Source organism: Bos javanicus, chromosome 15, assembly GCF_032452875.1.
Source record: "Bos javanicus breed banteng chromosome 15, ARS-OSU_banteng_1.0, whole genome shotgun sequence".
NCBI lineage: Eukaryota > Metazoa > Chordata > Mammalia > Artiodactyla > Bovidae > Bos > Bos javanicus.
Window position 1 is genome coordinate 14,451,029 of NC_083882.1, and position 13,947 is coordinate 14,464,975.

The 13,947-nt window shown below is 39.5% G+C and overlaps 1 protein-coding gene across 5 annotated transcripts in view; it reads left to right on the plus strand.

Annotated features, from left to right (window-relative positions):
* The window catches only part of MTMR2 (myotubularin related protein 2), a 110,337-nt gene extending 102,412 nt beyond the window's left edge, over positions 1–7,925 (plus strand). For all 5 annotated transcript variants that reach the window (XM_061440157.1, XM_061440159.1, XM_061440161.1 and 2 more), the window contains 4 exons: positions 553–645; positions 3,713–3,826; positions 5,639–5,815; positions 6,512–7,925. In XM_061440157.1, the coding sequence (XP_061296141.1) occupies positions 553–645; positions 3,713–3,826; positions 5,639–5,815; positions 6,512–6,673 (546 nt within the window). In that variant the 3' untranslated portion in view covers positions 6,674–7,925. The remainder of the gene's footprint in view (positions 1–552; positions 646–3,712; positions 3,827–5,638; positions 5,816–6,511) is intronic.
* The last annotated feature ends 6,022 nt before the right edge of the window (positions 7,926–13,947 follow it).

Consider the following 13,947-nt stretch of genomic DNA (forward strand, 5'->3'; position numbering starts at 1 on the left):
AAAGATAAGAAAGTAGGTGAGTGCATGCTTGAGGGGAGATGTCAAGCATTTTTTAAAAGTTTTCAGGGGTTTGTGCTGATGTGATTCTTTTTGAAAGACCGCCTGGAGCTCCAATGCAGTAGGTCCCCCTCATGCCCTGGCCAAGGTGCTAAAGGAGACCTGTGCTTCCTGGGGCTAGTGTACCAGGAACTGTTAATGTTCAGGGCATAGTAAATCTTCAGGACAAAAATCTGGGCTCTGAGGTCTGACTTCCCGTCTCCCATTGTCAGCTTTTTGGGATCTAAGCTTCATTTGTTAAACACACTTGTAATTCCTGTTACAGGTGTCTCCTGCCAGGAAATAATTGGACAGGTTGCAGATTGAAATGCTAATAGACATTTCTCGTTGGTGGAATTGAGTGATTTCTGTTTTCCTTGCAGTGTTCTTTCAAAAAGATTTTCTGAATTTATAAAATATTGAGCAAATGTTACTTTTCTTGAAAAATAAAGTTATTTTCATCAAAAAGGTGAAAAATCCTACAAAGCTTATATAATATTTCACTCTTTGCTTCAGAGAGTTGGCCATGGAGATAAGAACCACGCAGATGCAGACAGATCACCCGTTTTTCTTCAATTTATTGACTGTGTCTGGCAGATGACAAGACAGGTAATTTATCTGGGATATCCATTCTTAGATCTCTCTTTTAAGCTATCCAGTCAGAGTTGCGTTTGGTCACTGACTATCTTACATTTCATGTAAAGTAGAAGTTCTTATAAGTTTCCTAGATACTAGAAGTATTATCACATTAAATTATTTCATTTAATATTTTTAACTTATGTTAAATAATGATAATATATTCACTCAAAAATTCATTTATACATTGCTAAAGTCTGGTGGGCTGCAGTCCATGGGGTCACTACAAGTTGGACGCGACTGAGCGACTTCACTTTCACTTTTCACTTTCACACAATGGAGAAGGAAATGGCAACCCACTCCAGTGTTCTTGCCTGGAGAATCCCAGGGATGGCAGAGCCTGGTGGGCTGCCGTCTATGGGGTCGCACAGAGTTGGACACGACTGAAACGACTTAGTAGTAGTAGTAGTAGTAGTAGTAGTAGTAGTAAAGGAGGTAAAGAAATGAAATAGGCAAGATAACTCAAAATGAACTCCTATTTTAGGCAGTTTTGATGAAAAAATGTGTTTAGATGGAAATCATGGCAACATATAGATGAAATAGATTCAGTTTTTTTGTTTTTAGGTATGGAGCGAGAGATTATGTGCTTTAGAGCCATCAACATTCTAGAAAATGATTTAAAATATTACCGTGAATACAGGTTTAGTGTTTTGGAAAGATACAAGAGGAGATTGAAAAACACCTGATTTATGGGATAACTTTACTAATGAGGTAAAGAGTTCATGTCTTAAAGATGTTTAACACATGATAAATGATCTGAGAACCCCAAAGTTAGGTACAGCTCAGTGGTATATCAGTTATTTATCCAGGAGTTTTATTAGACCTCAGACCACTGGGAGCCTGGTTGGTTTTTCGTTGGACTGCCATGGGAATGTCCAGTAGGGCACTTGCTGGCTGTGCTTGGCATTAGCATTATATTTCAGCTTCAATAAAATATTCTTTACTTCATTAAGAGAAAAACTAAATAAGACTTTTTTTTTTTTTTTTTTAATCATTTGGCTGTACCTCTATATTGGCAGTGTGGAGTCTTACCCACTGGACTGCCAGGGAAGTCCGGACCCACTTTTAACTATTACCATATTCTATTTTAAGATAGTATTTGACAGTGTTGGGAAAAATCACATATGCCTTATCAGGGGACTACAAAAGGCATCGCTGATGGTTAAGTGTACTGCTTTCCAGGGAGAATATCTTGAAAGGAGCAACTCTTGCTTCTGGTATATTTTTTAGAAAAACAAAATAGATCACATTTACCAATTGCATAGGAGAATACATGACAAATATATTTCTTTCTTAGTAATTGTGTTAACTTTTTATATGCCATACATCTAAAAGCAGTTTACTCTTGATTTTGAGCTTAAGTTGCTAAGTAATGTTAAATCTTATTTCACTGATAGAACTTAAAATACACTATATATGTATAAGTAAAAAAAAATGTATTTTTTGTTACATAAGTGTATATAATAAATACACTTTATTATACATGTCTGCTTATGTTTTTCTTTGGTATTTTCCTCCTGACCATGTGAGATAGTAATAATGTTTGTTGGCAGTCATCAGTTTTATAAATAATTGAATGTTTGTGCAGAGACTTAAATAGCAAATTTATCAAAAGGACCAGTTGTGTTACAATTAGCCAGATTCTATGTCTCCTCCTGCCCTCATCATCATCTCTCACTGCTGGGATCAGGAAGCTGGATGAAGGGCCCTTCAGATTTTAAACATATAAGGAGAACAAAATATTCCTTCTCTGCTCAGGATTTTAAAAACAATAGCAGCAACTAATGTTCTATTTAAATAATGCTATTTTAGTTGTGTTTGTGAGGAAATTCCACTAATTAAGCTGTTTTCTCATAACTGAGCTAATAGTTTTGCCAAGAAGATGAAAGGCTAATCATGGGCTTAACTTCTTTGAATTGCTATGTAATAATGTAGGGTGCATTCATGGTTGGCTAATAAATAAGCTGTTTAAGTAACAGTACAGGAGATGGGATTTATTCTATAAATGAATGGATGGAATTTGACAAAGTTTTTATGATTAATTGGCTTTATGTTGGCATGTGCTTTATCACCTGCTTCATTCACTTCAGAACCACAAAAATTATTATTCAAGAGTAAATTGTTTAAGAAGATAAATTTGCCTTGTTATCCTGCTTATAAATTTAGGAAATTTGAAGGCAAAGTTGTCTTCACTCTTGTCCCTTCTGTGTGCAGTTTGTGCTGTTTTCACCCACTCTCGGGCAGGGATCATTGTAGGAAGACTTGGCACCAGTATTTATTTACTAAGCCCACAATCCAAATATTCATGGAATTCCTTTTCACAGTCCTATAAATGGTACAGTCTTACATAGAAGCTTTCAAATAATTCTTGAAACAGTAAATGGTTAGGATGGATTATACTAAATCCCTTACCTTCCTGGGATCTGTAATTGGGCCTTGATAAATTACCCCCAAATTGTGTTGTTTGTGTAAGACATCCAGTCAAACACCTGTCCTAGTTAAAGAGAGTGAATTTTCTCTTTTAAGAAAGGCTGCCAAAGTACTGGATTATAAAATATGGTTTGAGTGCATGTTCCTTGAAAAGATGAGTAAGGTTGGCTTTTAAACAAGCCACACATCTCCTTTTCTCGAGACATTGATATTTTTTGTGTAATTCCTAAAAACTATGCTGTTGAAAATTTAAAGAAAAATCTTACTATGTTGCTTATGGTCATTCTTGGCAGAGAAAGACAAGTCAGATCAGCTTCAAGTTGCGGGTTAACTGATATAAATGGACAGAAGAACAGCAAGATCAGAGCATTCAGATTCTTACTGTACAAGAAAAGGAGATATTAGGAGAAATTATCAGCAAGGTGATATTTGCTGAAAACCAAGCAAATATTAATATTAATAATACTGTAATAGCTTAGAAATATATAGTTTTTGAATACTGTGTAGCCTAATTTTAAGAAGTTTTACAAAGCACCCCCCAATGTACAGGGATGAACATGCTTGGGAAGCTGTCCTAATTATTTCGTGTGTTTTGCTGTTTGATTTGCAGTTTCCTACAGCATTTGAATTCAATGAGTATTTTCTCATTACCATTTTGGACCACCTGTATAGCTGTTTATTTGGAACATTCCTCTGTAACAGTGAACAGCAGAGAGGCAAAGAGGTAACACACGACCCCTGCCTGTCCCGCCTGTCTCTATACATGCTTTCTCTAGTGAGTGCAGCCTGGGATGGCTTTCAGCGGAACAGTTGTTCTTTTGCATGATGCCTTTGGCCATGTGTTCTTTTATATATTGTAGTATGCTCACTTCTTTCCACACGTCTGAGCTTGATCCATCTTAAAGCACCTCTGTCATGAGGATGGGTCGGAGGCAGCGTCTGCTGAATGGAACTCAAGTATGCGGTGTCTTAGGAGCCCTCGTGTACCTGTTACCACACTTCCTGCAGGATGGAAGTCCATCAAAAGCAGGGGCAGCAAGATATAATTAGCAAAAAATACACATTTGAATGAACGCACAGCTCAATTCCCAAATACATTCTCATACATATGAACCATTTTAGTTTTTTTTAAATTGTAAAATAATAGCATAAAACATTCAAACACTGAGAAGATATTAAGGAGAAAGTTAAATTTCTTACCCCACTTGCCGAGGGATACCACTTTTCAGTGGTTGGTATTATTTATAAGAAATGTAGAACGATTACGTTTCAAGTTTTAGTTCTGTGTTCCTCAGAACACATCTGCCTTATGTATGAAGTTCTAAATTATCTTGATTAGTGTCTCCCTCTGCTTCAATTTCCATTCTAAAAAATGTGACTCTCAAATAGGTTTTTCATGCTTTTCTGTAAAGCCTAGTGGCAAAGAATGCTTGGTCTGGAGCTAGGCTGCCTGGGTTCAAATCTTAGATCTTTCACTTACTGTGTGAAGTTGAGCAAGTTAATTTCAGCTTCTGTAAAGTAGGGATAATAGTACTTAACTTATGTACTTACTAGTGCTTACTGTTGTGAGGATTAAATAAAATAAACCATACAAAACACTGCGATAATGGCCATTAGTAAGTGCTTCCTGGACTAGAAGTTCCTTGAAGATAGATGCTAAATTTTTAAAATCACCCTTACATCTTCAGTAAATATTTCTATGCACACAAGCCAATCAAGAATTTATTGAATGTTAGATAATCAGTGGATAACTTCCAAAGATACTTTTAGTTTTTGAGAGCCTCAAGTAGGATTTACTATATCTTAAAAAAAAAATGTTTTTAAAACTGAGCTATAATTTGCATTCCATAACATTCACTTTCAAAGCATATAATTTAGTGATTTTCAGCATATCTAGAGTTGTATAGTCATCACCACCATTAATTTCAGAACATTGGGAAGAAACCCCATGCCTGTTAGTAGTTACTACCTGCCCATTCCCGTCTCCTCTCAGACCCCAGCAGACTCCGTAATCTCTGTTGGTTTGCCTCTTCCGGACGTTTCATAGAAGTGGAATCGCTTGGGATGTGGCCTTTGTGTCTGGCTTCTTTCAATTAGCATACTGTTTTCCAGGTTCAGTTTGTTTTTATCATCATTATTTCAGTTCCTTTTTATTACTGAATGACACCCCGTTGTACCGTTGTTGCATTGCATCCGTCTACCGGTGATGGATTCGGATTGCTTCTACGTTTCGGTCGTTGTGCCCGATGGCCGCTCTCACCATTGTGCACAGGGTTGCTTGTGCATGTGTTTTCACTCGTCTTGGATGTATCTAAAGGGTGCAATTGCTGCTATGGTAACTCTGTTTACCTTTTTGGGGAGCTGCACTGTTTTCCACTGCTCTCTAATTTTAATCGAAGTGGTGCTGTTGCCAAAGTGTCTGAGTTCTGTCCCTCTAAAACAGTTTAAATGATCCCAAATGCCTTTTGACAAATTTCATCTAAAGTACCATTAGCTTGTGTAGTGGAGAACCTTAACCTATTTTTCCTTCTTATAGAATCTTCCCAGGAGGACTGTGTCGCTGTGGTCTTACATAAATAGCCAGCTGGAGGACTTCACTAATCCCCTCTACGGGAGCTATTCCAATCACGTCCTTTACCCAGTAGCCAGCATGCGCCACCTAGAGCTCTGGGTGGGATATTATGTAAGGTGGAACCCCCGGATGAAGCCCCAGGTATATGCCCTGCAATACCCAGTGAGAGCTTTTATCCAGGCAGTTGTATGAATTACTTTTGTCCCCTATACAGTGGCTAGAAAAGTTATCTGTGCATATTTAAAATTTCCATTTTTTCCTGTTAACAGTCACGGTGGGATAGTAGAAGAAGCACTGCGGTAGGGATGAGTGGTGCCCTGGCTCTGTTGTGACTGGCTTTTTGGCCTTGCACAGGTCACTCCTGCTCATTCTCATCTTCTCTCCTCCGTTAAATGAGGATGCTGGGCCGGATAACTTGTAGAGGTTGGGGAAAATGCTTTAGGGGAGTTAAAAGCCATTTTTTAAAACGTTACAGAATATTTGCTGCCTAGAACTGTTTAAAGGACTAAAAGTCTGCAACTAAATGACAGGAAATCTTTAAGTATTGGCTTTTAGATTATGTCGTTACTTAATTATTTGTTGCATTTGGCCAAGCACCAGTTTCAGGGTGTTCTGTGGAAAGAAACACCTGGGGAGACCAGGGAGGCCAGTGAAAGAGCTGCGGGTCAGTGGAGTTGTTGAAGTTGGTTTTCACTGCTGTTCGGGAAAGGTGGGCGTGGTCCCATAGCTGAAAGGACACACTGGACATTTAGGGACGAAGCTAAATACCAGAATGATTTGACTTCGGGTTTGTTCCGGATTGCTTAGTTAAGTAACTTTATGGTATTGCTCTCGTAGGAGCCCATTCACAACAGATATAAAGAACTTCTTGCTAAACGGGCAGAGCTTCAGAAGAAAGTAGAGGAGCTACAGAGAGAGATTTCCAACCGATCAACCTCATCGTCAGAGAGAGCCGGCTCCCCGGCGCAGTGCGTCACGCCTGTGCAGACGGTCGTGTGATGCGCCGCTCGATGGGGCGCGGTCGCCGTGAACTCTGATGAGTGAACTCTGATGACAGTGGCAGCTTCATGAGGAGGAGGGCTTCTGAACATAGAACCCGTCTGGGAGAGAACTTCAGTCACTTTATTTATTTCAGATCTCTCTAGGATGAGTTCAGAACTGTAGCGGTGCAGGTGGTTTAAGGGAAATAACCTCACGTGTAATTACATGATTACAACACTAATCTTCTAAGTCGCCCAAAGAATATTAAAATGCTTGAATCCTGGCTCCACAGTGGGAACAAGTTTCTGATTTTCAAAGGAAAATACTGTCTCAGAAGTTTTGGTGTCTGCTAAAATCAAAACACAAACTACTTGAGAACAACACTTCTTGGCGGAAGAGCGCTCATTGCACAGAAGGTGGAGCATCAGTCTTCCAACCAATCCTGACATTCCGTGGACTTGGGCATACTGGGCCCCATGTAGATAAATCAAGATGGGTTAATGCTCCTTTCTCAACACCATGGGTTTGTCTTTTTTGTAGTAAGTAATTTACTTTTACCATTCAAAACCCATGTTCTTCATATGTAATAGGGTATATGATATTGAGGATATTATAGTGTAGTAGTAGTTGAAAATTATTGCCATCATTATTTATGTGCTTAATTTAAGATATATTAGGTAGCTATTCCAAAACGATGCCTTACAGATGTGCTTGGGAGGAGACTGCAGGGGAGAGAGTGGCAGCTGTCCAGGATTTCAGAGAGTTCCACATCCTTCAGATCAGTTACTGAAAACATCATGAAACGTATTTTGAAAACTCATTATCTGCCCTACTTTATCTTATTTACTTTTTTGTATGTGTTTGAAGACAGAAGTTAATTGTTGAGTTTTGAGGCTCTATTTAAAAGTTTAGTAGGATTGACGTTTTTATGAAGTCTGTATAAAGAGCATATGATGAGAAGTACTGTGCTCAAATTTTACATGAAATATTTTACTGCTACTTTCCTTTGCAAATTCTGTAATTCCACCAAATGATTAAGTCTACCAAAGAACTTATTGCATGTAAAGATATATTACAATCTCCATGCCAGTAAAGGGAATCCTGCCTCACTTTTTGCCTGCTACAGGAAGAGTCTAGCGCTGGTATAAACACTCAACTCCCTGGTGTCTGTTTTACTCTGTCTAAGAGCCATATGTTATATACTGTAACACAAAGGAGCTTCTTGTCCCTTGGGTCTTTAATTAAAAGAAAATTTCAACTGACTTTTAAACTTTGTCCTTGTTCTAAATTGTCTTAAATTTTTTTTTTTTATTTTGAGGAAAGGGTGTTTCATAGCAGCTGCTTTAAGAGAAATGTTCAATTTGAACTGACAGGGAATTCCCTGGTAAGTCCAGGGATTAGAACTCTGCACTTCCACTGCAGGGGGCATAGGTTCCACCCTGACTGGGGAACTAAGATCCTACATGCTGCAGCCAAAAAAAAGATATGTAAAATTTGAACTGATAAATAATACTCAAAAATAGCATTTTTTTACTCGTTAACTCAGTAGACTGAACCTATGCCCTGCTCTTGATTTTGCAATGAGTAAGTATAATTTCTGTTATTAATATATCCAATATTAGCAATAAAGGACAGAAATAATATGGACCTAACAGAAGCAGAAAATTTTAAAAACAGATAGCAAAAATATACAGAAAAACTGTACAAAAAAGGTCTTAATGACCAGGATAACCACAATGGTGTCATCACTCAACTAGAGCCAGACACCCTGGAGTGTGAAGTCAAGTGGGCCTTAGGAAGCATTACTACAAACAAAGGTAGTGGAGGAGATGGAATTCTAGCTGAGCTCTTTAAAATCCTAAGAGATGATGCTGTGAAAGTGCTGCACTCAGTCTGTGAGCAAATCTGGAAAATTCAGCAGTGGCCACAGGACTGGAAAAGTTCAGTTTTCATTCCATCCCAAAGAAGGGCAGTGCCAAAGAATGTTCAAACTACTGCCCAAGTGCACTCATTTCACATGCCAGTAAGGTAATGCTTAAAATTCTTTAAGCTAGGCTGCAATAGTACGTGACCCTAGAACTCCAGATGTACAAGCTGGATTTAGAAAAGGCAGAGGAACCAGAGATCAAATTGCCAGCATCCATTGGATCATAGAAAACAAAGAAATTCCAAAAAAAACATCTACTTCTGCTTTATTGACTACACTAAAGCCTTTGACTGGGTGGATGACAACAAACTGGAAGATTCTTCAAGAGATGGGAATACCAGACCACCTTACTGCCTCCTGAGAAACCTGTATGCCAGTCAAGGAGCAACAGTTAGTATTGGACATGGAACAACGGACTGGTGGCTGTGTATTGTCACCCTGCTTATTTAACTCACATTTGGAGTACATCATGGGAAATGCCAGGCTGGATGAAGCTCAAGTTCTATCAAGATTTTTGGGAGAAATATCAATAACCTCAGATGTGCAGATGACACCACCCTAATGGCAGAAAACAAAGAACTAAAGAGCCTCTTGATGAAAGTGAAAGAGGAGAGTGAAAAAGCTGGCTTAAAACTCAACATTTAGAATACTATGATCATGGCATCTGGTCCCATCACTTCATGGCAAATAGATGCACAGACAGTGACAGACTTTATTTTCTTGGGCTCCAGAATCACTGCAGATGGTGACTGCAGCCATGAAATTAAAAGATGCTTGTTCCTTGTAAGAAAAAGCTATGGCAAACCTAAACAGCATACTAAAAAGCAGAGACATCACTTTTCCAATGAAGGTTTGTATAGTCAGAGCTAAGGTTTTTCCAGTAGTTATGTGTGGATTTGAGAGTTGAACCATAAAGAAGGCTGAGCACCAAAGAACTGATGCTTTTGAACTGTGGTGTTGGAGAAGACTTGAGAGTCCCATGGACTCAAGGAGATCAAACCAGTCAATCCTAAAGGAAATCAACCCTGGATATTCATTGGAAGGACTGATGCTAAAGCTGAGGCTCCAATACGTTGGCCACCTGATGCGAAGAACTGACTTATTGGAAAAGACCCTGATGCTGGGAAAGATTGAAGGCAGGAGAAGTGGGTGACAGAGGATGAGATGGTTGGATGGCATCACTGACTCAATGGACATGAGTTTGAGGAAACTCCAGGAGATGGTGAAGGACAGGGAGGCCTGGTGCGCTGCAGGCCATGGAGTTGCAAAGAGTCGGACACAACTGAGCGACTGAACAACAGTAAGCAAAAGTGGTACCATGATGATTTGGTCATTGCCTGAAATTTGTTACAAGAATGTTTATAACAGTATTGACATGACCAGTCCGTTAATATTAAAGCTACGTTTTCTACTCCAAATACTTTCTAAATCCGTTCCCCATCCATTTTGCGATTTCCCTCACTTACCTTTGCGGGAGTCTCCGAAATGCAGTGCCTGTAAGATGACCCTGTAGTGAAGACGTCAGCATCATGATGGCACAAGTGCTTCCTTTTCTCTCCCTTTTACTTGTAACGAATCAGACATGCATAACCGGACAGAAGTGCCTCTGCACAGCACACCAGGACACCTGAGATTCCTCCATCTGCGTATCTGAAACTGGCTGGATGAATCCCCAGAGGAGGCCCGGGAGCCGGAGATTTGTGGTGACACCGGCTGCAGCGGCAGCGCCGACCTGCCCAGCAGAGGAGGGGCAAAGTGTAAGGGGCAAGTACAAGTCTGCCCAGCTCTGGGGCTGCAGTGAGGGTCCCACTGCTCTTCAGCAACACCCTGGGTTTCTGAGGAGAATCTCCATGACAGACCAGTGGTTAGTAAAGAGATTGAATCAGTAATCAAAAAATCAAAAATGCCACAACACAGAAAGCTGCAGAGCCAGATGGCTTCCTTGGTGAATTCTAGCAGTCATATAAAGAATCAATACAATCTTCCTCTTGCAAATACTGAGGAGGAGGAACAATTGCACTTATCTACAAGTACATTGATACCAAAACCAGATGAGGATACAAGAAAATTAGACTCGTATCTCTGCTGAATATAGATACAGAAATCCTCTTAGCAAACCAAATTCAAGAACACATAAAAAGGATTATATACCATGACCAAATGGGACTGATCCCTAGTATGTAAGGATGGCTTAACATATGCAAATCAATAAATGTAATATATCATGTCAGTAAAGTGAAAGAAAAGCTACATGACCATTTCAGTAGATGCAAAAAAAGATAAACATCTTCCACGACAAAATACAACATCCTTTCATGATAAGAACCTTTAACAGATTGGGTAAAAAAAGAACATATCTCAGTAAAGGCTGTATGCCCCAAACCAACAGCTATCAATGGAGAAATGCTGAAAGTTTTCCCTCTAAGATGAAGAAGACAGTGAGGCCCACTCTCACCACTCTTGTTCATTATAGTATTGGAATTCCTAGTTAGAGCAGCTAGGCAAGACAGAAAAGGCATCCAAAATCAGGAAGGAAAGAGTAAACTTCTCTATTTGCTGATGATTTGATTATACAATTATATGGATATAATTGTGGTGTCAACCAAAAAACTATTGGAACTAATCAACATTTTCAATAAAGTTATATCATGCAGAAGTCAGTTGTATTCCTTTACAATAATGATGAAGTACTGAAAACTGTCCCACTCAAAATAGCATTAAAAGCAGTAAACTGTTGAGGATAAGTTTAAGCTAGGAAAGTGAAAGATCTGTACAATGAAAACTACAAGACTTTGTTGAAGGAAATCAAAGAGGACACAAATGGAAACACATCCTATGCCCATAGAATCGAAGAATTAAAATCATTAAGATGACTGTTACTGCTCAAAGCTATCTATAGACTGAATGCAGTTCCCATGAAAATACCAAAGGCATTCTTTACAGACACAGAAGAAACAATCCAAAAATTTTTGTGGAACCACAAAACAAAACCCCAAATAGCCAAAACAATCCTGGGTAAAAAGAACTAAGCTGTGGGAATCATGTTTTCAGATTTCAAACTATACTATTAATACAAAACCACAGTAATAAAAACAGTATGTTACTGGCACAAGAAATAGACACACTGACCACTGGAATAGAAAGACCAGAATTAAATCCCACTGAGAGAAAAGGCAAAGTGTTGGTAGCTTAGTCGTGTCCACCTCTTTGTGACCCTCATGGGCTGTCGCCTGCCAGGCTCCTGTGTCCATGGAACTCTCCAGGCAACAATACTGGAGTGGGTTGCCATTCCCTTTCCCAGGGGATCTTCCTGACCCAGGGATTGAACTTTGGTCTCCTGCATTGCAGGCAGATTCTCTGCCATCTGAGTCACCAGGGAGGCCCCCAGTCAACGAACATTTGATGAGGGAGCCAGAACACCCAGTGGGGAAAGGTAGTCTCTTCAATAAAGTTCTGGAATACTGGAGAAACACATGCAGAACAAACCAAATTGGATGCCTGTGCTGTGCTTAGTCGTGTCTGGCTTTTTGCCACCCTGTGGACTGTAGCCCACCAGGCTCTGCTGTCTATGGGGATTCTCCAGGCAAGAATACTGCAGTGGATTGCCATGCCCTCCTCCAGGCAATCTTCCCAACCCAGGGATCGAACTCCTGCATTGCAGAAGATTCTTTACCTTCTGAGCCACCAGGGAAGCCCAAGAATACTCAAGTGATAACCTATCTGTTCTCCAAGGGAACTTTCTGACCCAGGAATCAAACTGGGGTCTCCTGCATTGCAGGTGGATTCTTCAGGTGAACTAGCAGGGAATCCCAAATCGGATGCCTACCTAACACCATTCACAAAACTTAAATAGTGGTGTTGTGAATAAAACAGCCTAATGTGATATTAATAAGGCAATGAGGGGCAATTTTTGAAATGTAATCAAAGAAGGCCTGCTTTGAATATATTAACATAAATCATACATTAAAATAATTAACTTGAAATGAATCAAAGCCTTAAACCTAAGACCTGATGCCATAAAACTTCTAGAAGGGAAGATGCGCAATATTGGTCTTGGCAATGATATTTTTTGGACATGATGCTAAAAGCACAAACAACAGAAGCAGAAAAGAAGGGAGACTACATCAAACTCAGAAGCTTCTGCACAGCAAGAGAGAGAAAGGATGAAAAAAATAGGCTAGTGAAAGGGAGAAAATTTTTACACCCCAGAGTAAGTCCCACTATAACAAACCTTCAAGCTGGGACTCTCAAAGACACAAACAGGCCTTCACAGGGCCAATCACGTAAGTTCAGGTGTCTGGCGTACATAATCGTGCCTGCATCCTCTACAAGTGGTTGTGCGTTTGTGCACTTTGCTGTACACTACCATAGTGTACAGTACTTTATTTCAAGCCCAGGATGCACAGAAGCAAGCATAAAAGCAGTGGTGTATAACCAACTGTGTGAGTTGGGTACCTAGGCTAACTTTGTTGTACTTACAAACTGGACCTACGAATGTGCTCTTGGAATGGAACTGGTTCATACGTAGGAGACTTACTGTATTAAATAAGAGGTTAATATCCAAAATACATTTAAACAAAAATGCAACTTAGTAACAATGAAAAAAATCCCAATGAAAAATGGACAAAACTAAATGGACATTTTTCCAAAGAGGACATCAGAGTGGTCCATGGGCACATGAAAAGATGTTCAGCATGCCTAACCTGCAGGGAAATGGAAATAAAAACCACAGGGAGGTACCAACCATACCTGTTAGAATGGTTATCATCAAGAAGATACGTAACAGGTGCTGTCTGGTGAGGCTGTGGAGAAAAGGGAACCCTCATACAGTTGCCAGTTAAGAGGGGTGAACTGTGCAGGTCCACTCGGATGTTTTTCAATAGTTAGATACTACAGTACGACATGATCTGAGGTTGGATCTGTGGGTGCAGACATACTGTTCAAGGGTTAACTGTACACAGTTGATGGGAATGTAAACTGGTCCAACTGTTATGTAAAATACAGAGGTTCATCAAAAAATTAAAAATAGATCTCATACTTCCAGGTAAGGAACCAAAGTAAGTGAAAATAGGATTTCAAAGAAAATAATGCATTATTCCCATGTTTACTGCAGCATTATTCACAGCAGCCAAGATATGGAAGCAATCTAAATCCATCAGTGAATGAATGGATACAAATAATGGATATATACACACAGAATATTATTCAGCCTTGAGAAAGGATTCCAGTCATTTGCAACATGGAGGAGCCCTGAGCACATTACGCTAAGTCAGAGAAGGACACTGTATGGTCTCATATGTTGACTCTAAAAACATCAAACTTATAAAAATCAGTAAAATAGTGGTTAGCAGGAGATGGACAAGAT